The 27,099-nt window shown below is 36.0% G+C and overlaps 1 protein-coding gene across 1 annotated transcript in view; it reads left to right on the plus strand.

The window, feature by feature from the left end:
• The window catches only part of adgrl3.1 (adhesion G protein-coupled receptor L3.1), a 205,987-nt gene that overhangs the window by 28,583 nt on the left and 150,305 nt on the right, over positions 1-27,099 (plus strand). Inside the window, 2 exon segments of the mRNA XM_046842822.1 lie at positions 18,432-18,582; positions 26,070-26,283. Of these exon segments, the coding sequence (XP_046698778.1) occupies positions 18,456-18,582; positions 26,070-26,283 (341 nt within the window). The 5' untranslated portion in view covers positions 18,432-18,455.

Below are 27,099 nucleotides of genomic sequence, written 5' to 3' on the forward strand. Positions count from 1 at the left end.
AATGCAAAATAATATAAAATGATAATATAAAATATAATATAACATTATTTTGACAATTTTTGGTTACAGAAATACATATTTAATTTAATAATACAAATTTAATTTTGTATAATATTTAAATGATATATGCATAATTGAAATACACTAACATTGAAAACAAGCATTTGATCGTAGTAAAGTCGCAATAAATCACGTTTGAAAACAGATAAGCTACTGTTGTAGTAGACAAATGCTATAAAAAGAGAATAAAACAGAGAAACGCAGCAAACTAACAGATTTAATTAAAAAAGGAAAAAATATACATTGGTGTACAAATGCATAATCATTCGCTGAAAACAAAAGTGACAGAAAAATAATCGTTTACTGCTGCTGTTATTTGCTGCTTTTAGATTTGGTGTTTGTTCGCACCGTTTTAATTGAATTCATCACGATGTCTTGAGTGAGCTGATTGCACAACCTGAAGCTCACGAGTCACGACAGAACAGATCCAGTGCGACTTTCCCGAAGTTACAAACAAACAGTTTACAAAATCGCACTTCATTAAACTGTACCATTTTCACATGATGAGGGTTCTACAGTTTTTACTAACCGTGCTGTTGTTTCACCTTCATCCGTGACACCAGTGTGGTTTCTTTTCACATGCTCCTGCATCGCTACTTCCATCCCACACAATACCTCGCAGGTTCCAGTCTTCTTTATTGCTTTTAATATAAAATGTACTCTACGACATTTTCCCAAGCGGCTGTGTTATCTGACGGTCACGCTAACCCGTAACTTGAGCAGCTCATCTAATCGATAACGGAATGAATTTCATTATCGATTATTATCTTATTGATTAGCCTTAATATATCAGCATATTATTGTGGACATCTGCCCATCAGATTGGCCTGAACTTTTTGAACATCCCATTTCACATTTAGCTGTTGCTGTTATAATAACATCCACTCTTCTCTGAAGATGTTCCACACTAGATTCTGGAGTGTGTTTGTGGAGATTTGTGCTCATTCAGTCACAAGGGTGTTAGTCAAGTCAGGTAGGGATGTAGGTGAGGAGGCCTGGGGTGCAGTCAGGGTTCACATTCATCCCACATGTTTTCAATATGGTTGAGGCCAGAGCTCTATTGCAGGCTACTCAAAAAGATCAATCCCAGTACTTTGTCCAAATAGTCTATTTAAGTATAATTTTTTTCCCTGACACATACAATGAGAGACATAAGAGACAAAATGGCTAATACAGTTAAATAAATAAATGAAATGAATCGGTGTCCAGTGTGTTGATAAATTTACACTTGTGTAAATAAATATTATTTGTATTGATCGGAGAATCCCTGCAGATTTTTGGCTCGCGGTTTGAAAAATGTCACCCCATTGTTTCACACCATTTTCACTACATTGTGTTCAGAATTTAATGACATTTAAGTACGGGGTTGGGGGGTACAAACATTTGCAAATGTTTTGCAGATCAGTTATTTTCAGAACAATTTAGAAAAACCTTTAGACGCATATATGACTTGCTTTTAACAATAAAGTGTGTGTGTGTGTGTGTGTGTGTGTGTGTGTGTTAAGGAAATGTGGAAATGGAATATAAATATTGTTAAATGAAATGAACAGTGATTGTTGATTGGAGACAGCAGCGTTTGTTGATTGTGGCCACTCAGACGTCAGGACGCCGCAGGCAGCGACTGCTCCAGCCTTGATGAGGAGCGTTTGCCTGTCGTCGCTGCTTCGGTCAACGTGCCCACACTGATTGCATATGTCCTTTATCGTGCCACTCGATGGCGTTTTTACAGGCGTTACAGAAAAACTGACCTTCTGATATGGAAGTGGCTGAAGTGCCAATCAACTCTTAACTCTTAAGTTGAATATTGTGTATGTATACAAACAGGGCTGGAAATCATCATTAAGCCCTGAATGAATGGAATGGAAAAGGTGGGGAAAAAACTGCAAGTTAAAATAATTGTATTTTTGTTGTTGCTGTCAATTCTTTAACATTCCTGCTAAGTACTTACATATGACTTGAGTGAAAGTACTCCTTTAACATTTCTACTGCTATACTAAAGCATTCTCTGCTTTTGAATAGACGTGATCTTTAGTGTAGTGATCTGCACTTCTTACACTATATGAACAAAAGTATTGGTACACCTGACTTCAAACCTGCTGCATCAAGATATGGTTAACATGGGTTGGAGTAAAAGATCTTGAGTGGCCTGCTATAAAGCTCTGACCTCTACCCTATTAAACACCATTGGGATTATTTTTTTCACATTGACAACCATCCTCACCTTACCTACATCAGTACCTGATTTTACTTTACACCCTTGTGGCTGAATGAGCACAAATCTCCACAAGCACACTCCAAAATCTAGTGGAACATCTCAGAAGAGTGGAGGGTATTATTACAGCAAATGGGGACTAAATATAGAATTTAGGGACTGAGATAGAATAAGATGTCCTGAAAGCACATACCCATCTTATGGTCAGGTGTATGAAAGCTATGTCCAAATGAATCCAGTTAAATACAAAAGGCCTAGTTATGTAAATATATATATATATATATATATATATATATATATATATATATATATATATATATATATATATATATATAAAAATAATATATATATATATATATATATATATATATATATATATATATATATATATATAAAAATATATATATATATATATATATATATATATATATATATATATATATTTTTATATATATATATATATATATATATATATATATATATATAAACACAGAAGAATTAAATGAAGGAATTTAGTAATATATTTTGGCTGTTCTAATTGTTATTTTACAAAAACAAAAATCAGAAACATAAGATAATCATTATCTACAGTCAAATCCTAAATAATAAAGTCCATATTTTTAAGTGTTTAATGTGTTTAAACAGCAGCTCTTTGAGCATCCTGGCATTTAAATGTTATTAGCAGACGTATTGTTCCATGGCACATCGCAGTAATTCACGCCGGTCTGCACTCATTCGTTGCTAGCAGTCACAACACGTCTCCAGGTCGCTTCTGTCTTAATGACCCGGGGAGAGTGCGATATTATCAGCCGATCTTCACCAGGTAATTAAATTACAAGTTCATTCACGTCTAATCATGTTGCCCTGTTTGGCTCAGGAATCAGTTTCAAGGATCGCATCTTAGAATATGTTTCGGACATATTGAAAGTTTTTTTTTTTTTTTTTTTATTAAAACACAAACAATGCAAGATTTTCTTATTTGTCTGTTTGTTCCCCAGCATGAAACTCTGCACACGTATTTCTGTAGTGTACATGAACTGCTAAACTGCTGAAGTAAAGCACAGGTGAACACACAGGTGAATATGGATAAACATGATCCGAGTGGGGGTGATGACATATGAATGATGAATGAGAGTCAGCAATTGTGGAGCAAAAACAAGTAGTTGACAGTACAGTTGTTTATGGGAAATGTAGTCGTTTGGCACAGTCTGGACAATGTCAATGAAATTAGGAGTAATGAGGTGATTATCAAAAGAGAATGGCCTTTGAATGATTTGTTAATCATTTTTGATGAGGATGTTGCTGCTAAATGCTTCAGTTTGATTGGTCAGAAGGTGAAGCTGACCCACAAGGTAAATCTCAGGGTTTATACCTACGTTCTAATGTGCTATTGTTGTCTCAGTTTCAGGCAGGGTGATGTTTTTCCTGTGAGAGGATGTGTATTTTGGCTTCTTAGTTACTTGTTCTCGCTTAATAATAACAGATTATTAAAAGATGGAAATAGAGTTGAATTAATCTGTTTTTGAAATAATGTTTTATGTAAACCAGTTGCTCTTGTTCATTTCCATGTAGCGACTCTTAAATACTCTGTGTACCCTTGAGTGATGTTGATTAGGAAGCATGCTGTTGGTTGGAGCTGTTAGAAGAATACAAAATAAGCAAATTAGCCAAACTAGCCACAAAGTTGGAGGCACACAACTGTAAAGGACGTCTTTGGATGTGGTAAAATTTTTCTTTCATTAGATTTTTCCTAGTTTCCTTTTGAACTAGAAGACCCAACCTGTGCTGGAAGCATTTACTTTACTAACACTCTTTGGGTGAAATCTCCAGAAGATATTCAAAAAGTACTAAATCTTATGGTCAGGTGTCCATACAGTGCATGTGCTGGGACATGCAGGGATTTGCATTTATTAACTACATATTAATCATCAACTTTGTTCAAGCAGCAATTACAACATAACACCACAAAACCACAACACACCTTTTCCTGTTTTATTCCTCACATAAATCTTACCAGAGAAGTGGGAGAAGCAGTTCAGCATCCATAGGCTCTGAACATTGTTATTTAAGAATCGTATTTGGAGATGGGGGGAACATGTTGGTGCATGCTGATGGGGTTCAAATGCTCTGCAAATCTCTAACCTCACAATTCGTATCCCAGAAATACAGCTAAATATGAAACTTTCCAACTTGGGAGCTCAGTGAAGACATGCGACTTGATTGAGATTCTGGACGCAGAAACCATTCTGCCACGTCTATAGTAGGCTGGGAGCACCTCAGTAATTGCATTCCTCCTCCTCCTCCTCCTCCTCCTGTAAACTAGGCAACCTACATCGAGAAGATAACACATCTACCTCCCTGTACACAGCTCCACACAGATTAGACGAAAAGATTTCCAATAGGACGTTCCTGCCGCAGCTCATGATTTAACACAGACTGCACAATCTTTCAGAAATAAATGTTTGTGGGATTCATAATAACGGCTAGTAACACAATACAATTTCAGGAATCATTTTAACCAGGTTCAACCCTCAGGGGCTTTGTGCTTTTTTATGTAGTTGCAATGCTGGAAATCTATTATTAACATAATGATATTTATTATTGAGTTATTACAGTTATTACCAAATTGGACTGGTCACTTGAAGCAAACGGGTTTAAAATCCAAGTCTCAAAACCTTAAAAAAAAAACCTAGAAGACAAGTTGAATTTAATGAGCGAAAAAATTATAATAATTAAATAATATTCTAGTATTTTAAAAGCTTTATAACAATTTAAAATAATATAGGTCAGTACAAGGACTTTATCAGGATACTTTATTAATTTATTTAATTATTGAATTATTTATTTTTCATATGAAGGCAGTTTTTTAAAGTTATATATTTTAAATTCTTTTTTCTTATACAACTTACACTTACAATTAGACATATGCAGACATTTATAACAAAATAAACAGAACAAAACTATAGCAACATTTGGAGAAGACCAGAATATCCAGTATCTCAATAATATAATTTCAGTAAGTGATATTAAAATACTGCAGATTTAAATTCAGATTTGACTAAAACCAACATTTTAAGCTTCTTCTTGGTGTTTATTTTATGCATCGTACATAAGGTGTGTCTTTTTTTGGCATTAAAAGGCTTCTTTTAAAGGAAGGTATTCATCATAATATTATATAATGCATATTATGTAATGTTAAACCATTCTCACAACTACAGTTGTCTTATAAAATGATGATAACAGAATAACAGGCCACATTGAACGTAATCAAACACCCAACCTCCACAAAAACTGTTTATTACTAAGAAATAAACACTATATGAATGAATATAAATATTATTTTGTCACCGAAGAACACTGTTGGGTTTCTGTAGATAAAAAATCATGACACTATCAGAATGGAAATCGATTTATCCGATTTGTTCAATCAGAATAAAATAAAAGAATTATTTTAAGTCTGTTAGGATTCTGTTGGGTATCTGTATTATGGAGTATCATGACTGTGTTCAGCTGTAGGTAAACAGGGCAACAGGAAAAGTGGACGGGTCTGAATTCCTGTGAGTAAAATAATTCAACCCTAACAATTTGCAATAATACAGGTACAGAAGGTAAAAGACTGTAAACAATTATTCCACAATAATATTATTTTATTTTCTTAAGTTTTTTCCTAAATTCTTGAAGCTCAAAATGTCTTCGCTTATAGGAGCTTTGTGGAGTGTGACATCACATATTAAATTTAACACATGGATTATTTTTTTCTTTTGCCTAAATTTCATGATATTACATGAATACATTTTCAATGCACATCCTATCCCTCATTTAAAAAAAGAATAATAAAATAAAATATAAAAGAATATAATGTATGTCACACTGTATGTCGAAGATTCTGTATATATTAAATATATGGTCTCTGTGACACTGTTTATGGTGTGGTTGTTGATGCCAGGATTGAGAAGAAACTGCTGACCGCTTTGGATTTTCACACATAGCAATCTCTAAAGTTCACACAGTGAGCTGGAGTTCTGCAGGGCAAAGATGCCTCGTTGATAAGAGAGGTCAGTGAAGAAAAGCCTCTCTGAGCTGAATAGAAGTTTATAGTAACGTAAATCATGACTATTTTCATTTGTTTTAATCGTGTATGGAAAGTGCATCTCCATAACTGAGGCTAATGCGATTTGCAACAGACATGATACGATACATTAAAATTACATATAAAGCAGCTCCTGATGCAGTGTGATATGATTCACCCCTGAGCACGTGTACTACAATTGCAACAATATTGCACTTGTAGTGCAAAAAGTAGAGAAAAAAGATGAAGCAAGATGCAGCTCTACCTCTGCCATGTTAATCTGTATTCTATTTGACTCTCAGGTCACACTCTGTAGTGTTGTGATTCGTCTTGAGAAATGGTTCAGTGATGAGAAATCAATCTATATTTAAAATACTGGTCACAAATTATTGGTCATTTTCGAAATAATAAAAGTAGAGCGCATCTTTTAATAATTTTATATAAAAAAATCAGGTTTTTACTGATGCAAAAACTATGCATCGATATACAAATGCCAACCTGTATCTGATGCACACTTAATCACTTACCATTCCCTAGTATATATTAGCTGCAGTTCAATTCAATTCAATTCATTTTTATTTGTATAGCGCTTTTAACAATGAACATTTTAAAGCAGATTTACACAGATAATGTGGTGATAAAGAATGAATAAGATGTTCTTTATGTGTATGTTTGTCCCTGATGAGCAGCCGGTGGCGACTATGGCAAGGAAAAACTCCAAAGTGCCAACTGCCAGCTTTCACCCAATAACTAAACACTAAGCCCTAGTTTTCCATTTGCATATTTGTATATAGTAAATGACTCCACTGTATCATATTACATGCATCCTATCTTTCCTCAGGCTATTGGATCATTTGTTTTTAATAAAATGCCTTTTGCAGTGATACACACCAGGATTGCTTTTTTTTTTTTTTTTACCTGTACAGTGTTGCATAACCATAGCAGCATAACCTTACTGTTCCATTTTATTTATTTGCTATTTATACTACTGGTGGGATCATACATTAAATCTGTACTTATACTTTGATAGTGACAACAAACAATGAGCCGAACCTCACTATAGAGACGGGTGTGTCTAGGGATATGGGATAGAGGGTTTGTTTCATTGTTCTATTTTTTTATCAAAAAAGGAAGGAACACTGTAATGTATTGCGTTTCAACATGAATCAAACCAGACCTATTTAATAAATACATTCAGAAACTGACACCATGTAGGACTGTGAGGTGAAAGGAATAGAACCCTTTGTTTGTTTGTTGTTTTCTTGCACGCAACAGAGTAACGGAGATTATAATGAATTTCTTAATTTGCATACAGGGTACATATGTAAATGTTGTTCGAATTTCAATGTGCATGCGTGTGTGTGTGTGTGTGTGTGTGTGTGTGTGTGCTCTCATCGAAAGCATAATGCATTGCAATGCCGTGTTCCGCCTTTGTACTGACACAGCAGCAGTCCTGAATATTTTATCACAAGAATGCTGCTTTTGCTCTTATATTCTCTGTGTCTCGTGTGTGTGTGTGTGTGTGTGTGTGTGTGTGTATGTGAGAGAGAGAGAGAGTGTGTGTGTGTGTGTGTGTGTGTGTGTGTTTGTGTGTGTGTGTGTGTATGTATGTGTGTCAGAGTGTGTGTGTGCACTGTGGCGCCCTGTGCTTTTGATACTGCCAGGAAAGCCAGAGTAGTGCATTAACACTCAGGAAAAGATGTTTTCTTGACCACACTCCTTCTCTTCTTCTCTCATGCCGCATTTCTGTCTTATTCTGCTTCACCCTGTCTTCTCGCACAATGCCGCAACGCAACACAACGCACAGTCTGGCTCTGACACAGGCAGCTTATGAAGCAGTAGTGGAGACAGAAAAACCCCTGCATTTTTTAGAAAACAATCATTCTGCATAATTAATGAAATCTAATTATTTGGTTCGGTTTGCTGATTCAGGGTTAGCATGCTGGGTAATAAATGGGTGCCATAATTAGTTAATAAGGCTAGATCTTTCAAAATGATTAGTTGCCTGGCCATTTGGGATTTTGAAGGTCCAATATATGGACAAAAGTTTGTGCTGTTCAAAATCCCATTCCACATTTAGTCCCCATTTACTGTATGATCACTAGATTTTGTTGAAATCTTTTCTCATTCAGACACAAGGGTGTTAGTAACGTCAGGTACTGGTGTTGGTGAGGTGAGGAGGCCTGGGGTGCAGTCAGCATTACTGAAGTGTATATACAGTATATGTGATGACACGTATTTTATTAATGTACGATTAATGCAGCACGCAGTTCTGTTTGACCATTTCTATCAAAATTTTAAATAAATGAATATTATTAAATATAAGAGGCAAAATTTGAATCTTCTAAGCAACACACATTTATTAACAACATCCTTTCTTTACTCAGATATATACCAAAATCCACCAAGATGCACACATCCGGCAATTAAAACCGTCCGTGTGGAAACATAGCAAAAGTTCCTTTTGGTGTCCTGATTATTTATGTAATTTAAAACACTATAATTACTTTAAAACATTTCAGTAATATTTTGTCTTCATGCTCTATGTTGAGTTTGGTTTCACTAATAATAAAAATACATTTCCATAACGCATCAATATTTGTCCATGTCCATGTTAATTGGAAAAGTTGAAAACTTGAAAAGTATTTTATTTAAGGTAGCTGTTATTTAGAACAGATAAAAATGTGTGATTAAGTTGAGATTAATCACAAGTCAACTCGTGACAATCATGACATTATCGCAATTAAATATTTTATTGGATTGACATATATATATATATATATATATATATATATATATATATATATATGTGTAATATTCATATTAATTTATAAATATAATTGTTTATTGCTGTCTAATGCAGCTCTGATGAGGCAAGAAAAAAAAATCTCAGACGTTATTTTTCTCAATTCATTATTGTTATTTTTCTAACGCTTAATTGTAATTCTTAATTGCATTTTTTTCCTATTAATTTTTATTATTATCAATAATCCATTTTTATAAGGTCTCGCACAATTAAATATTCTTCTGCAAATCTATAAAACTATTTAGGATATTATAAACATCTTATTTCAAATCCTATTTGTTATTTCTCTTATTTCTAGTATTCAAATATCATCATCATCATAATCACTATTATTATCATTATTATTATCTTTACCATCACAAACATATCATCATTATCATCTTCATCTTTACCCTCATCATCATTTTTATTATTATCATATTATTATTTTCGTTATTATTGTTATAATCATGGTCATGATAATAATGATCATTTTTGCAATGGATCACATCTATAGCAGCAAAGTATATTCTGTAACCCAAATGTAACAAAAACACACACACACACACACACACACACACACACACACACACACACACACACACACACATTGTATGAGCAAAATTGCTAAAACTAAGGTTATTTCTGTTATTCTCTTTTTTAAGGAACATTTTACTCTTAAACACACAATTTCTCACTTTCTTCCAAATGTCAGTTTAGGACAGTTTAGTCAAGTCAAGTTTATTTCTATAGCGCATTTCACAACAGACATTGTCTCAAAGCAGCTTTACAGAATTTAACAATTAAGGTGAATGGTGTGTATTTGTCCCTGATGAGCAGCCATGGCGACTGTGGCAAGGAAAAACTTCCTTAGATGTAATGAGAAAGAAACCTTGAGAGGAACCAGACTCAAAAGGGGAACCCATCCTCATTTTAGTGATATCAAGGGTGTGATTATAGTCTTTAAACAATACAGAACACTGGAGAGTGAGAAGTAAAAGTGTCTGATATTTGCATCATCAGTTTTACACTGAAACTACAAGGCTAAGGCAGTTCCCATTTATTATGAACAGAATGCTGTTCTTTTACCATTTCTTTTTTTCCTCACTGGAACTTCCAGAATGCTCTTGTAAAGTTTTTTTGCAATAATGATATCACACAAGGGTGCAATATGCAAATGAGCTGAACAAATCACAAATCATGAATATCAGCAAACAGGCTAAACTTGATCACATTTACGATTCATTTAGGTTTTTTGCTTGCTTACTAGAAATATTGCAATACAAATAGTGAGCAGTAAATTTACAATTGAAAAAAGGTTTTTAAATGCATCTCTGTATGCCCAGCTCTGTGAGAATGCACATGTACCCTCAGTATTTAGTTTTGTGTGCATGTGTGTATACTATCAGTATATACTGTATGTCTTCATGCCTCTTTGTGTGCATTTGCACATATTATCCTCACTCTATATGAATTGATCTCTCTCTCTCTCTGTTTCTCTTTCTCTATCTATTTCTATCTCCATGGCTCATGCTAAGTGGCATGTTAAAAATACAGAGAGGGAAAGCAATAAAAGATGAATCAGACGGGGCGCTGTGCTTATTGGCAGGCGGCATAGGGTAGCAGTGAGTCACACACACAGAATCTATTATGAGCTGAGGGGTGAGAACTTCACTTATCAATCCTGCATGTGTGTGTGTGTGTGTGTGTGTGTGTGTGTGTGTGTGTGTGTGTGTGTATGTGTCTAGTCCTTTCAGGGACCAAGCAAAATAGAGATGCATTTTTAGTCATTGATTAAAAATATTCATTCATCATTGTCATTGGAAATTTGTCAGTTGGAGATGTCTTTTTTAGAAATACGCTCACAGAATCGAAAATACAAATGAAATAAATAAATAACAATTGCTGTGAAGATTTCTATCTCTTTGTGTGTATTGAGCCAGAGGGTACAGTTGTGTCATGTTTCACGGACAGCTGCCACTGTGAAACACCAAGACCTTCAGATCTCTCTGTGGCTGATACAGAAAAGGGATGTAAGTTATTAAAAAAAAAACACTTTTTAAAAATATTGGTCAAATAAAAAAGAAATGGTGTGCGATTAAAGTCTCTATAATACATTATGCAAGTGTTGCCTAGAATCATAGTGATATTGCAGAAAGTTGCACTATTCGAAGAAACCACTAAGAGCATCCTGACTTCTCTGATGAAGCCTTTCATGTGAAAAAAAAAAAAAAGTTCAACTCGAATAGCATTTATTGATACTGTATGTTATATTGTCATATGACATGGTGTCATTTTGTCACTCAGCCCAGCCTCCGTCTTCCTGATCATACGTTAAGCACTGAAAGTAGAGAGGATGTCCATTAAGGTCGAGGACATTAAGAAAGACTCGCTGTACGGGACTTGTTAATGGGTTTAGCAGATTGACAGTGAGAGGAAAAGAAAAGAAAGAGACACTGCGTCTGTCTTTACTCAAACCCAGAGCACTTTAGGGGCCAGGGGTTGAGGTCGTAGAGCAAAAAGCAAATTGGCATTTGCGACATATGCTTTAACAATTTTTTTTTTTACTCTGTATCTGTGACATTTTAACTGGCAGATAGCATATAACAGCCAAAGGGTGTTTCCTTGCTTCGATACTTTTTTGAAAATTAATTTTATTTTTTACATATTCACAATTAATTTTTTTCCTTTAGCAAGTATAAAAATTGTGCTAGAATGATCTGGTTTTTTTATTAAATGTAATTTTTTTTTGTTATTTGATCTGTTCTTTATTATTTATTTGCATTTATTTAAATTAGTCATTAGTTTAATTGATTACATTGAATTTGATTTACATTTTAAATAGATAACGCTTTTAACAATAGACATTGCTTTAAAGCAGCTTTACAGAATAAAACAAATTAGGAATTTATTTTTTAGCAATACAAATTAGTGACACCCTATAATATTATCCTAAATGACCAAGAGAGTGCAAGGAAAAACACTGTGAGATGGTATGAGGAAGAAAGCTTAGGATGAACCAGACTCATTTGGGTGACACCAAATGTCTATTCGTTACATTTCCATCATTGTTGAGGTAAGTTTTTTCTGATGCATTAGAAACAAAATATGTACAATAAAGCTGTGTAAAAAAAACTTTGTGTGTGAAAGTTAAAGTTGCAGTAAGTGTCAGGTTTAAAGTTTATACCAAAAAACTACACTTTTATTCTTATCTTTGTTTCTTTTGTTCATGTTTGTGATTTTGATTGTGTTTATTGTGCACATGCACATGTTTGTAAGTGCTTAAGGCTTGATTAAAAATACAATTTGTTCATTTTAAAGCTTACCTAATCAGATTCTGATGAATATATAGGAAATAAAAAAAAACAATTTTTACTTATTTTATTATTAAAAAAATGTTAGATTTAATATGTACAGCATAAGAATATTTTTTGTTAAACAGTAGCATTTTATCCCAAATCTGATGTGGGAAAAGTAACGTTCTTATAAGCATGTACCAGTTTTGCTGATTTTCTTCATAAAAGTGCTAATAGATTCTGCAGATGAATGTATAACTGCTACAAAACCACATATTCTATAAGCAATGCACACAAATAAAAATCACCCCTTAAGGCACTCCAGTGGATGCCAGAGTTGCCAGGCAACCACTGGAATGCAGCGACCGTTCTTAGAGAACATTACTATAGATTGATAAAGTGCTGCACGGAATACACGGTCTGGCCACTTTATTAAGAACACCGTCGCTTATTCATGCAGTTATCCAGTCAGCGAATTGAACTTTAGCAGGGCAATGCGTAGCATCATGCAGATGCAGGTCCAGAGCTGCAGCTCATGTTCACACCAGACATCAGAATGGGCTCAGGGACGTATATGAGTATTTCCAATCTGGCTGATTTCATTGGATTTTTCATAGAGGTCAGAAACTTAAATACTCTACAACCACTCAAACACTCTCGACAACTCTGGTGAGTAGAAAAGCATCTCAGCAGGCACAAAATACCAAACTAAAACAGATGGACTGCAACATCAAAAGACCATGTTGAGTTCCTGTCAGCCATGAAAAGGAATCTGAGGCTACAGTGGGATCAGTGTTCCGTTTCATAGACACACAAGCCCCTGTTTCATCAACTTGATTCAAATCAATATTTTTTTATAGGTGCTAATATGATTAGAACATTCACAAACCTGGCAACATTTCAAACACTTGTTTCAAGCTGTTAAAACTTTTCTTTCGTTAAGAGATTAGTCTATTAGTCTCCTCTCAGGAGGCAGTATAGAAAGATATCCATGTAGGCAGACCTTATGCTAAATAACAATTTAGCATAAAAACTTAAAAAACTCAAATGAATAAGCTTGAAATGTGGATAGTTGCATATTTTGTTTGTTTAGTTTGTTTTGTATTTACGTTATTCACAACATGCAGCTAAAACCAGCTGCTTCTTATTGTGTTGATCCCCCTTGGTCTGCCAAAATAGCTCTGACCTGTCAAGGCATGGACTCGTCAAGACCTCTGAAGGTGTTTGTGGTATCTAAATGGACATTTGGTACCACCCAGATGAAGATGGGTTCTATTTTGAGTCTGGTTTCTTTCAAGGTTTCTTTCTTATGCCATCTCAGGGAGTTTTTCCTTGCCCCAGTCACGACCGGTTTACTCATTAGGGATAAACTTACAATGACAGGATGTATAAATACAGATATATAAATGCCAGGACTCAAGGTTTCCCAGCAGAACATCGCCAAGAGCATCATACCACCTCCATCATACCAACTCCATCTGTTCTCATAATGCACCTTGTTGCCCAAGATACTGTCAATTGTTCACTAGATGTCCTTACTTGGGCCATTTTCTGGTACTAACCACTGAATATACTGTAGGAAACACCCCAGAAGACCTGCTGTTGTGGATATGCTCTTGCCATCACAGTTTGGACATTGTTCAAGCGCTCAGTTATTTGCTATTTCCCATTTTTCTTGCTTCCAAGTTTGAAAAACTCATTGATGTTAACTACTATATCCCTCCCTTAACAGATGCCAGTTGTTTGAATCTTATATGTGAACATTGGGTAAATGCTGCAGAATGTTAGTGTCTGTGGTAGCCATGTTGGAGTTTGTTGAAGATCTGACTCACAGCTTTTAAAATATCACACTTAAGCATTTGGACTGATGTCAGAGGTTATTTTTTGTACTGGTTCATATAAAAACAAATGCAAATCCTTTATTTACCTTAACTAGTGCAGTTGCAGTGCAGGTTAATGCAGTAAAGTATGGCAGTTTTTGTTTGTTTCACACCAAAAGCTTTTACCTCGGTTGCACATTGGTTGTTTATTGCTTTGTCTTTCTATCTGCTACTAACAGATAATAACGATACAAGCTTCTCTGCGATACTCCTGGAATTTTTTTATGTGTGTGTATTGTTCAAGGTGAAAATATTTACTCTCAATAGCCACAGGTGAGTCCAGGATACAGATTTATACTGTGGCTTTCCTGTTTATTACATTTATTTGCTTCAATCAGTTTGAACGATTACACAGTTACTGTACGTTTAACCAGGGTCAAAACGTCTGTCCGCTGTTCACCTCAGTTTATGGTGAAGCTCATCAGTTATCCATTTACACAATGATTAAGAATATTCCAATTTTAATAAATAACATAAATCTCACTTTTAAAAAGTATCAGAGATTATAACCCTTAAAGATTTTCAGATTTTCACATCAGGGCTCCCAAATGTTTAAACACAACCCTCTTCAGGATAACTAAGAACCTTCAACTTGCTAAAGAACTCATTACACTAACAAAGTCTAATGAATTAATATCACAGCAAAATGAAGCGTACACTGGATATATTTCATCAAGCTATGACTGGATAATATTACTGAGTGGAGTATAAATTGAGAAGATTAGCTGCTAGCTGTGAACAGAAATACATGCACAGAATTAGTGGCTACTTTAAACTGTGGTTTATTAGCATTTCAGAATTTAAATATTCCATTTAAACTATTCAAAAATGTGTTCATTAATCCCAGACTGCAGAGTCAAAGGTTTACAAGGTTATTTTTGCCAATGAGTAGCAAGGTATAGAGCAAATACACAAAAGAGGATTGACTAGCATTAACATCCATGCTGATGGAATGGGGATATTAAGGACACTAATGATTTTCCTTCAGTCTATAATTTGGCTAATAGGGTTGTAGTGTCAAGGTGACCTCGTCAGTCCATAACGCTGTTAACTAAAGCAAAGAAAAAAAATGTGTGAACTAGCTTTTCTTCTCTGGGAAGACAGAGAGACATGCAAGACATTTTTGCTTAATATATAATGGAATGCATCATACAAGTGGACAATGTTAAGCATGAGACATCAAAATAATTTTTAGATTGATACAAAAATGTCATTTAAAAAACATATTTTAACAAAATGCTGTTGTTATTAATAATAATAATAATAATAATAATAATAATAATACAAATTCTATTTTTTTTATTTCATCTCTATTTTTATTGTACATTCTATTTTATTTCATTTTTTGCAGACATTAGATTTATGTTGTACTGTCAATAATATGCTCTTCAATTCTATTTTTGTTCTCTTTTTGAAATTTTTTTTTTAGTCATTTTTGTTTTTCAATTTGACTTAGATTTTTATTTTATTGTGATATAGAGGGTCGAGCAAATGTTTTTTTTTTACACAATATGAACAAAAATATTAAGAAAACTGTCTTTTCCAGCCATATTACAGCTATATTTCCATAAAGTTGAAGGCACATAATTGTATAGGATGCCTTTGGATGCAGTAGCATAAAATTTTCCTTTTACTTGAACTAGGAGACCCAAACCTGTTTTACACAAAGTTCACAAAGACTCCATGAAGATACACTTTACATGGAAAGATCCTGCTTTAGAGCTCTGACCCTTAACACTACTGAACACCTTTGGGATGAATGTGAACACTAACTGCACCCCAGGCCTCTTCACCTCACCCACATCAGTACCCGACTTTACTAACACTCTTGTAGCATAATAGAATAAATCTCACACAAATTTCCAAAGGCACACTCCAAAATCTAGTGGAACATCTAACCAGAACAGTAGAGGTTATTATAACAGCAAATGTTAACTAATTGTGCAATCGGTTTAAAAAAAAAAAAGCTCATACCAAGCTTACAGTAGGTGTCCACAAATTCTTTTGTATATGTATATATATTGTATACTTTATTGTCCCTAATTTAAACATTGTGGTGATTTTTTTTTTTGCTAGCTGGTCAACTCAAGCGTGATGGCCACCCTGAAGAAAATAAAGCAGGGGGGGGGATTAAGGCCTTACTATAAGCATATTGCAAAATAGATTTGTGCTAAACATTTCGAATAATGGTCCAGTGGGATGAACATATGTTCACAGGTCACAGTCAGAGACACACTTTGTATCTTTAAAGGCATGCGCATATGTTAATTAGACACAAATGCACACCCGCTTTTTTTTTTTTTGGTTTTGTTTTGACTCTGGTTAAGCGGCACACACACACACACACACACACACACACACACACACACACATGCATGCAGATTCAGCAGCGACGTGCATATGTCTCCGTTTGTAATGTGGAACATCTGGTCCAAACCTTGCTGTTCGATTTAGTTAAGCAAGCATCAATCAAGCTGTCAGGGTGTCGAGTGCGCCCGTGTGAGACAGAGACGCAAACAGAGAGGCCAAGTGTGCTGTCAGTGTGCGCGAGAAAAACGTCTTTAAAATCCCAGTTTTCTGGGTTTATGTATGTTTAATGAGGCAGCGCTAAAAGGACGTGATTTTTATCAGGTACGTTTAAAGATGCTCAGGGCATATATAATGATTTAAGTGTGTGTAGTGTGTATGTGTGTGTGTAAAGCCTGTGGAAGGCTGTTTGGTTTATCACAGCAGTAATGGTAGAAATATAATACATGTACATGTGTGTGTCCGTGTGTGCATCTGTGCATTCATCTATTTGTGTGTAGTGTGTATGTGTGTACAGTATATTAGTGTTTGTACTGTGTGTACCATACAGACTTAATGGCAGTCTGCATTATATTGTCACATTATTTTCCTTTCTTTTTCATAAACACACACACACACACACACACACACACACACACACACACACAAACAAATATGCACACTGATGATCAATAGTGTGTGTCATATTGCATTAATTATTATAATTGTATTCTTCTGATGACTCACACGACACTGCCTCGCTCTAAATGACACTAAATCGATCGCTCATGCTTTCTTTACGCGGCACGAAATGGATTTACGGGTGCGTTGCGGTCTCCAGACCTTTCAGGCGTTTGTCAGAAATGCCTGACAAACTTGGAATTTTGTAGCTGTTATATAATGTCTTATCATGGAGGACTTTTCTACAATCAGGTTGATGTATAAATGTTTAGAATCAGGTGGCAGTTTTACAAACATGCATGCAGCACAAAATTAGCAAATATGCAAACGCTGTGGCTAACATTTTTAAATATTTATCTAAATCATATCCACATAGTTTGGGGCCTGAATCAATCATGGAGTTACGCTTAGATTTGTATATTTGATTTAGATTAGATTTGTAAATAAATCACAAATCAACACGCTGTAACTATTCTGTTTATGCTAGCAGTTCAGATTGACCTGTTGTTCATAACTGATTAGTACAAATAGAAATAACAACTGGTAAATCTGATAACCAATCATTCATCGCATCTTGCTCTTAAAATTTTCATGTGTGTGTGTGTGTGTGTGTGTGTGTGTGTGTGTGTGTGTGTGTGTGTGTGCACATCCATGTTGAATATTTACCAATACTTTTTGCAGCGGGATCACATAATTTACCTGCAAACAACAAATTCTCATTTCTGATTGGCTGCTCGATGGCATTTAACTCTGTATACTTTGCGACAGCTATAAACTCGGCAGAGAACTTCCCGCTGTATGCCTTCGCCTAATCCATTTATTCAATATAGAGGGACAAGTTCTCCCTTACAGTGTGAGAAATACAATGTGTGGTGTGTGAGCTTGTGAACTGGTTGAAACGTGTGTGTATTACAGTAAATGCGTGAGACTCGAGAGCCCTGAACATAGAATTAACAGAGTCACAAAACATGGTTCACTAACATCCATGCTAATGGAATAAGTGTATTAATGATATCTGTCTGTCTGTCTGTCTATCTATCTATCTATCTATCTATCTATCTATCTATCTATCTATCTATCTATCTATCTATCTATCTATCTATCTATCTATCTATCTATCATCTATCTATACTTACAGAGATTTCTTCTTTATGTGTTGTAGGTATGATTGTCAGAGGAGAACTCCATGGCTCTGAGGTGTGTCAGACTGAGCCCTAGTAGACACATGGAACAGAAGTCATTGGGGTCAAGGGGGGTCATGTGGGCAACACAACTACTCTTCCTTTTTGCCTTCTTCACACCTGCTACACTGGGTAAGATGTATATTGTACGTATATGTGTGTGTGTGTGTGTGTGTGTGTGTGTGTGTGTGTGTGTGTGTGTGTGTGTGTGTGTGTGTGTGTGTGTGTGAAATGAGTGTGGAAGCATGTGTCATGAAAGTTTGACTTTCTATACTTTCCATATAATGCAAGCGGTGAAAGAGCGATCCTGAAGGCAGCATTTGTGAAATCTTCCAATAGCGCAGCTCAGCCAATGCCGCTCACCACCTACCACAGACACTCAAAAACTCAATAGTGCCATTCATTTTATTAGAATTGATTAAACAGACTTATTTAAGTTTTCTCTTTAAGTCATTTATATGAAATGGCAAGTACGTTTTTAGGGCAATGTGAGCATTCCACTAATGATGGTATCCTAAGACACTTACATCTGTGACCACTATTATGAGACAGATGTTTGCTTTATTGATTACATGGAGCAGCCTGAAAACAGAGCTCATGACATTTTAGGTGTTATTCATTGAGTAGTCTCATGCCCATGAACATGCCTCTGAGTGGACCAAGTTCTTTTGAGCACAGAAGATACAGTCACTGGGGTTGCAGAAAAAAAGCCAGGGAGCTTTAATGCCTTAGAATTGCTAAATATCTAGATTATTTTTCCAGTTTTCAACTAAATGTGTTATAGGGATAAAATAATCGTATTATCTGTATATTATGCTAACTTTGAGATCCTGATTTCCTGCCCATTGTGTATTAATAGTTTATAAAGAATGCGATTGTTCATTAGCGACTTGAACATGGGGTATTCTTTCACTGCAATATGCTGCAGTTATGTAGGAATAATATGCACCTCACCCCCTAAAGAAAAAAAAGGAAAACATTTCTGATGAGCTAATCAACATGAGAATTCAGAATGACTGACAGCAGCAGGAGTTTTAAGCTCACCGATATTAACTGACCTCCAGAAAGCTTCTCTCGACCTGCTGTTTCATATAAGCCATCTCTTGTCTCATCTCATCTTTCCTACTTAATAAATCTCCTTAATGGAAGCGCCATTCCCTCACTTTCTGTCATGGGAAATGGAAAATGTTTGGAAGCACCTTTTGGCAAATATGAAATCTATTGATGGATGGATGGATAAATGCTTGAAGGAAAGAAAGAAAGAAAGAAAGAAAGAGAGAAAGAAAGAAAGAAAGAAAGAAAGAAAGAAAGAAAGAAAGAAAGAAAGAAAGAAAGAAAGAGGGTATCTTTAAAAGTAACTTTGTGAATGTCTGCAGATGAAAGAAAGTCCAGGGAATCAATGATGCCAGATACAGGTGTCTAGACACATTGAATGTTGTGTGTGCGTGCGTGTGTGTGTGTGTGTGTGTGTGTGTGTGTGTGTGTGTGTGTGTGTGCGCGCATTCTCAAGGGGACCTTTTAGTTAACAGTTATAACGCTTTAAGCTCACAGGACACATGGGAATTGGAGCGAATTGAGGACGTGAGGTGAATATTTGTCTTCTTCACCCTTCACCTGTTTGTTCACCTTCGTTTTTCATTTTCTCTCCCTCGCTCCGTCTCTGTCTCCCGTCTTCTCACCTCCACTTGTCTCGGGGGATAACTTGGGTGCACGTGAAATGTACACAGCTCGGATTAACCCTCCAAATGCATTGTGTACATTACACACACACAAATACCTCCATATACACAAATACACACACACACACACTGAGACATTCGCCTTATTACTCGTGAGGATCTTTTATTGACAAATATTTGAATATTGATTAAAAAACTTACTGCAACTTTCCCACGACTGACAATTATCTGAGGAGAAAAAATATTTATTGTAAATTAAAAATTGCTTATAATTAATATAACAAAAAAAATATGGTCAAAATATAAAAATAGTGAAAAAAGTTTATAATGGTTAAAAAAGTATTAATTTATTCATTCATAGTTAAAGACTAAACTAAGTATCAAAATTGTCCTACTTTTATTATAAAAATGATCAAAATCATTAAAATTCCAACCCTGTATTTAAAACTTTCTTACTGTATATGCTCAAGTTGTAGGTCTTTGCTAAATGAGTGCAGAGTTGAAAGCAGATGTGCTTTTTTTCCCCAGCAGACAAACCGAATTATTCATTAACGAAAAGAAAACTCCACCATGAACCACCACATCTTATTCTTTATGAGTTAGTTACATTTTCAGTCATGTAAGGAAATTATGAAGGTTTTTAACATAACTAATCTTCTTTCTGGATCTGTCTAATTCATCTTTAGTTTCACATCCCTTCTCTGGATAAGGTTCTCTTCAGTTGGAGACTATTCAATGCAGATGAGCATGGCAACATGTGAACAGCTTAATGATCCACGAGGTCACTGTGGAATGTTAATCTGAAGAACTATGATGATGGATTTGGATTTTAATTAATATGAACAGTTTGCTGCAATGGCATTGGACTACCTGAACAATTTAGCTTTTAAATGTCCATCAATGAATAGCTGATAAACTTACCAATGATGGAACTACAGTATAATGACTAGATATTTGGTGTTACCCAAATGGGGATGGGTGAGGTTTTTTCCTCGTAACCTCTAAGGGTGCTTTTCCTTGTCACTGTTGCTACTGGCTCACTCATTAAGAAAAAATGTATTCTAAATACAGTACCTTACAAAAGTGAGTTCACCCCTCAGATTTCAGAAACAATTTTATTATATGTTCTCAAGGGACGATACTATAGAAATGAACATTGGATATATTTTAGGGTAGTCAATGTGCAGCTTGTATAGCAGTACAGATTTACAGTCCTCTGAAAATAATTTAACATACAGCCATTATTGTCTAAATAACTGGCAACAAATGTGAGTACAGCTAAGTTAACATGTCAAAACTGTCTAAAGTGTGAATATTTTGCAAGCACCATTGTTATCCAGCACAGAGCTGCACAGGTTGTTGCTGGGATCCTCTTTCACTCCTCCATAATGACATCACGGAGCTGCTGGATGTTAGTCACAGTACATAGTGCTCCTTCCACATGAGGATGCCCAGAGGTGCTCAATATGGTTCAGGTCTGGAGACATACTTGGCCACTCCATCACCTTTAACTTGCTCAGCAAGGCAGTTCTCATCTTGCCGGTGTGTTTGTGGTCATTATTATGTTGAAAAACTGCCTTTCGGCCCAGTTTCTAAAGGGAGGGCATCATGTTTTACTGTAGAATGTCACAGTACATGTTGAAATCCATGTTTCCTTCAGTGAACTGCAGCTCCCCAGTACCAACAGCACTTATGCAGCTCCAGACCATGATGCTACTACCACTATGCTTGACTGTAGGCAAGACACAGTTTTCTTGGTTCTTCTCGACAGCACGAGGACTCAACTTCTTTAATTGACCCTTGCGGGGTCTGCTTTGAGTGGAACCCGTTTTGGCAAACCTCTGTATGACCCTGGCCACTGTACTGTACTCAATTTCAGAGTGTTACCGATCTGCAAATAGCCTAGACCATCTTTGTGGAGAACAACAATTCAAATTCTTAAATCTTTACCATGAGGTGTCATGTTGAAAATCCAGTGGTCAGTATGAGAGAATTGTACTTAAAGTACCAAATTTCAACTGCTAAAACAAGATACTTAAATTTGTATGGTCCTGTCAAGCAGACAAAAACATGAACATAATAAATAGGCCATGTGGCTTTGCATGTTTACACCACGTTACATAGGGTGTACTCACTTTTTTTGCCTGCTATTTTGAGATCAATGGCTGAATGTTGAGTTATTTCTCAGAGGACAGTAAATCTGTACTGCAATACAACCTGCACATTGACTTCTAAAATATAAACAACTTTCATTTCTATAGTATTGTTCGTTGAGAAGATATACTAAAATGGTAGCTGAAATGTGAGGGGTGTACCCACTTTTGTGAGATAATATATATTAAAAAAAATGTATATTCCTAATGTTATTGTTTCTGTAAGCCTACTTTGGGACAATTGCCCATTGTTAAAATTCCTATACAATTAAAATTGAACTGAAAAAGTAATCACAGTCAAATTGCTAGGTTTATGCTAACAAGAGCCTTTTGTAAAATCGCTCACAGCGCTTTAGTCTTTTAGTCTGTCCAGCTGTTTTACCTTCTCTTCAGTATACCCTGTTCAATCAGATTACCCACAACACCATCATATTAGTCGCCTTTCGGATCGAGTCGAGTGTATGCTGTAACTGTGCTGTAACCACTGTGTCGTGGAGCTGCACTATACTCCGGAGCATTCTCTCTCCACCGTTTCTGTGTTGGGGTGCATTTTTTTGTCTTATTAATATGCTGCGAAAATGGGGAGCGGGTTTAGGAACCAACATTCCAAAAACCTGACGGTTTGGAACCTGACAGATTGTAAACCATCAATCATACATATTTCAGTATAAACATCTCAGGTAGACAAGGCATTTAGTTTAATTTTTTTTATATGTAAAGAAGTCCGTTTAAGAGCAAGAAGCTGTAAAGAAACATTTCCAGAGCTCTGATGAGCACACACACACACACACACACACACACACACACACACACACACACACACACACACACACACACACACACACAATTTCTGCTGTTCTCTGCATATTGAAGCAGGCAAGCCTCATATATTATAATGGTTCCTCAAGATTGTGTGTATGTGTGTGTATATTTGTGTGTCTGTGTGAGTGTGCATGTGTGTGTTTGTGCGTATAGGCGGGTGATTATATTTTCAGCCAAATCTCAGGGGAGATGAACAGGATCGCATCATCGGAATGTTTAATCCTGATTGGTTGACAGCTCGTCTCCCTAATGCTCCATTGGTTCTCGCTCCTGTCAGTCAGCACAGGTTTTTAATTAGCTTCTCTTCTCTGCGCAGATTTAATTAATGCAGGCAGTCGGGTGTCAAGCTCGTCTCTGACGTCCTATAGATTGATTTAAAAAAAATCTCTGCAAGCAGGCGTTTGTGGCACTTGTGTAAGAAATGCAAAAAAGAGGGAAAGAAAAAGAGAAAGAGAGAGAAAGAGAGAAATGAAGACACATACACAGAGAACAGAGTGTGTATCTTAGTCTCTGTTCCAATCATCTTCAAATAATTTGTCAAAAGCAGACACCGATTCTCAATTATTTACTATTAGGAGTGTTTTGGACAAATGTTTACAACGTTGCTTGATTTTTTTCGTTTCTCTAGTAATAATGGGTAGCATGGATGATACGATTCACAGATTCACCTTCGATTCGAGCATCGATTTAAAAGTGTGCATCGGATACAAGTTTCCATTTGCATTACGATGCATCGTTTTGAACAAATTTGCATCCGATTTATTTATGTTTAATTATAGTGGATGGGCAATACTTTAATTATTTAGAAAGTGACCAATAATTTGTGTAATATTTGATATGTAGATTGATTTCAAATGCTAAACTGTTTCTCAAACGCATTCTCTCATCACCACTGCTGCTACGTGAATATGATGCAGCACAACACAACGGAGACCGAGGCGTGTACTAAGACTCACATAGAATACAGGTTAACATGGCAGAGGTAGAGCTGCATCTTCCTGGAGACAGAAAAAGAAAAGAACATCTGATTTTATTCCAATATTTTTTTGTTTGCAATACAAAGGCCGGTTTGTGGAAGGGCCATGCGCCAGATGGCGCTTAAGTAAATTGATGATTTTCTGTCTGTTTGAACCAAAGAAATAAAAGCAAACTATCAGAACCACGTTGAATTGCTTACCATCATATTTTTTTCTATTGCATCGTATTGTTTTGAATCATATTGTGTTGAATCAAACTGAAATCAGATCACACTGCATTGTAATAAGAGTGAATGTCATTGCATCGGTAGCTGCTTCATATGTATCTTTAATGTATCGTATCGTTGGCTATGCGTTGAGATGTGAATCGCATCAGCCTGTTGTTGAGATGCACATCCCTAATGGATATGTTACACACTAGCATGTTTGGAAAGCTGCCTAACAATGTGTCTTAACATCAAGTCAATTGGATGTCAAGATATTTTACTGTATATACAAGAATATAGATCTGGGTATTGTTACTATCGAAACCCGTCCATCCTATGGGATTTTAAGTGTAATGTTGTGGAAGCGGTTCGCGAATGGAGGGAGAGTCGGACGAAACGAGCGGTAAGATTTAGCTGAAGAGACTAATCAGTGCGCTCTGTTTCAGACCGGCGACGACAATTAAAAGGAGAGAGATAACAACCTCGGGGGGGCGAGACACCAAGCATGGTGATCCTTATTCCCTTTCAGTTTTGCCGTACACACTCCAGGACTCACTCACACACTCACGGTTCATGACGCCTTTCCTCTCTGACGTCCTTTTTATGGCCGTCGCCGGACTGAAACACAATGCACTGTTTAGTCTCATCAGCTAAGGAAGTCTTAACGCTCATTTCATCCGGCTCCACCTTCCCCTCGTGAACCGCTCCCACACGTGTTCTCAGATGATTTTCTGCTCACCATAGATGTAAAGAGTGATTTAGTGACTATTGCCTTTCTTTACTCTAATCTCTAATGTCTGTGTTTGTTTTAGTGTGACAGTTTTTATTCAAATGGACATTGTGGTATTCTTTCCCTTATTGTGTATCTGGCAGCAAAGGAGGAGCAACACTTAATGCATTAACAGCAATTAGGATTAAGCTCTAAAACATTGCAGTGTTTGGGTTTTTAAACCACATGAAAAGGATATGTTGGGCAAAATGAGACTGTCTGTGAAATATGAGGATAGCTCATTATCTAGAGACACTGTCTAAATTTGTCATCAGAGTAAATACTGTATGCCATAGTTCATTTTAAAATATTCAAATTTAGAACTAAGCATTATTTGGGAAATTACATTATTACAATATTTCCACTATTACACTATTGCTACAGCAATATATAGCACACAGTTGGAGGCAAACATGTGGAAGGATTTTACAGACAATGTTCAAAAGGAATTGCAAATTGTATTTGTAATCGCGTTTTCCATATGTGGACGCATACATTTTGACTTAATCCAAACGCAATTGGATCAAGCTTGCATTACCGTTTGCTAAATTGTCGAAAGGAAAAGCAAAGTGCATTGATGACATTTCATAGCAAGTTGAAGTCATGCTCTAATCATGGATTAAGATAAGTACAGTTTTTAAAAATGTATAAGCAACTGACCCTTGCAAAGAGCTTGATTGACGGAGTGTGTGTTTGTGTGGGGGGTTTGCAAAGGGTCAGTTGCTTATACATTTATGAAAACTGTATTTACCTTAATGCATGAAGAGCATGACTGCAACTTGCTGCCTGCACATAATAATGTTATCTACAATTTTACCGACAATCTCCTATGAACTAGGAAACCCAAACCTATTCCAGCATGATAGTGCCCCCATGAAGAGATGGTTTACATGGTTTGAAGTGGAAGATGTTGAGTGTTCTGCTAGTATATTATTAATGGAAAAATTACAATTATAAACAGTTTGACTTTTTGACATGCATGTGTTTGTTGATGTGTGTTTGTGTGCTCATAGTGTTGAGTCGTGCTCCTGTGCCCATGGCCGTGGTTCGCCGTGAGCTCTCGTGTGAGGGTTACCCCATCGAGCTGCGTTGCCCAGGCACCGACGTCATCATGATCGAAAGCGCCAATTATGGACGCACAGACGACAAGATTTGTGACTCAGACCCCGCTCAGATGGAGAATACACGTTGCTACCTGCCTGATGCCTACAAGATCATGGGCTTTAGGTAAAAACACACACACCCACACAACAGAGAAACACACACCAGACAAAAACAAATGCAACACTCAGTTTAGTGTTGAATCAGTGAAGAGTGATAATTTTGTTTCTCATAATTAGTTTTGGCTCTATTATACAGTATAATGATCAATGGTTTGCTAACACAGATGTATTTGAGAGAATATGGCCATTGAAAATGCTCAAATGAAGCAAAGGACTTGAATAAAGATTCGTTCATTGTTCTGAATGAGATTAAGGGGAATGATCTCATCTTCTCATCACTAGGCGAGATTTGGAAAAGTGGGACGAAACCAGAGAACCCAGAACATGGGAAGAACGTGCACATTAAAGCCTCTAATGGTATTTGGAGATCCTGGAGTTGTTCCAGCTGGAATAAATTCGAATATAACATTTCATTAAGTGTTTGTCCGAGAATCCGGGTTTGTCAAGTGACGGCTGACAGGCTAAAGAAAACAGTGCTCATCTCCCCTTTTGTTTATTTTTCACACAAACACACACACTCACACACACAAACACACGCATACTTCATCCGACCCTGTTGCCGAGTGTGTGTTGAGACCTGGGAGATTTTGAAAGTAGGTCAGTGACCGAGCTGTGTCTAGGAAAAGAAATGGAATCCACACTGCTGCAGTGGTAGTGCAGCAGATTTGATGGTGATTGAAAAGAAAATGAGGAAGGTTCAGTCGTTAATGCTGTTAGAATTGACACTTTACAAATTGAGTCGTAATGCATGCTCTTTTTAAATTTTACAATAAAATAAAATAAAAAACACTTGGCATTACAGTTAAAGTTGAATACTTTA

Source organism: Silurus meridionalis, chromosome 28 (genome assembly GCF_014805685.1).
Source record: "Silurus meridionalis isolate SWU-2019-XX chromosome 28, ASM1480568v1, whole genome shotgun sequence".
Lineage (NCBI taxonomy): Eukaryota > Metazoa > Chordata > Actinopteri > Siluriformes > Siluridae > Silurus > Silurus meridionalis.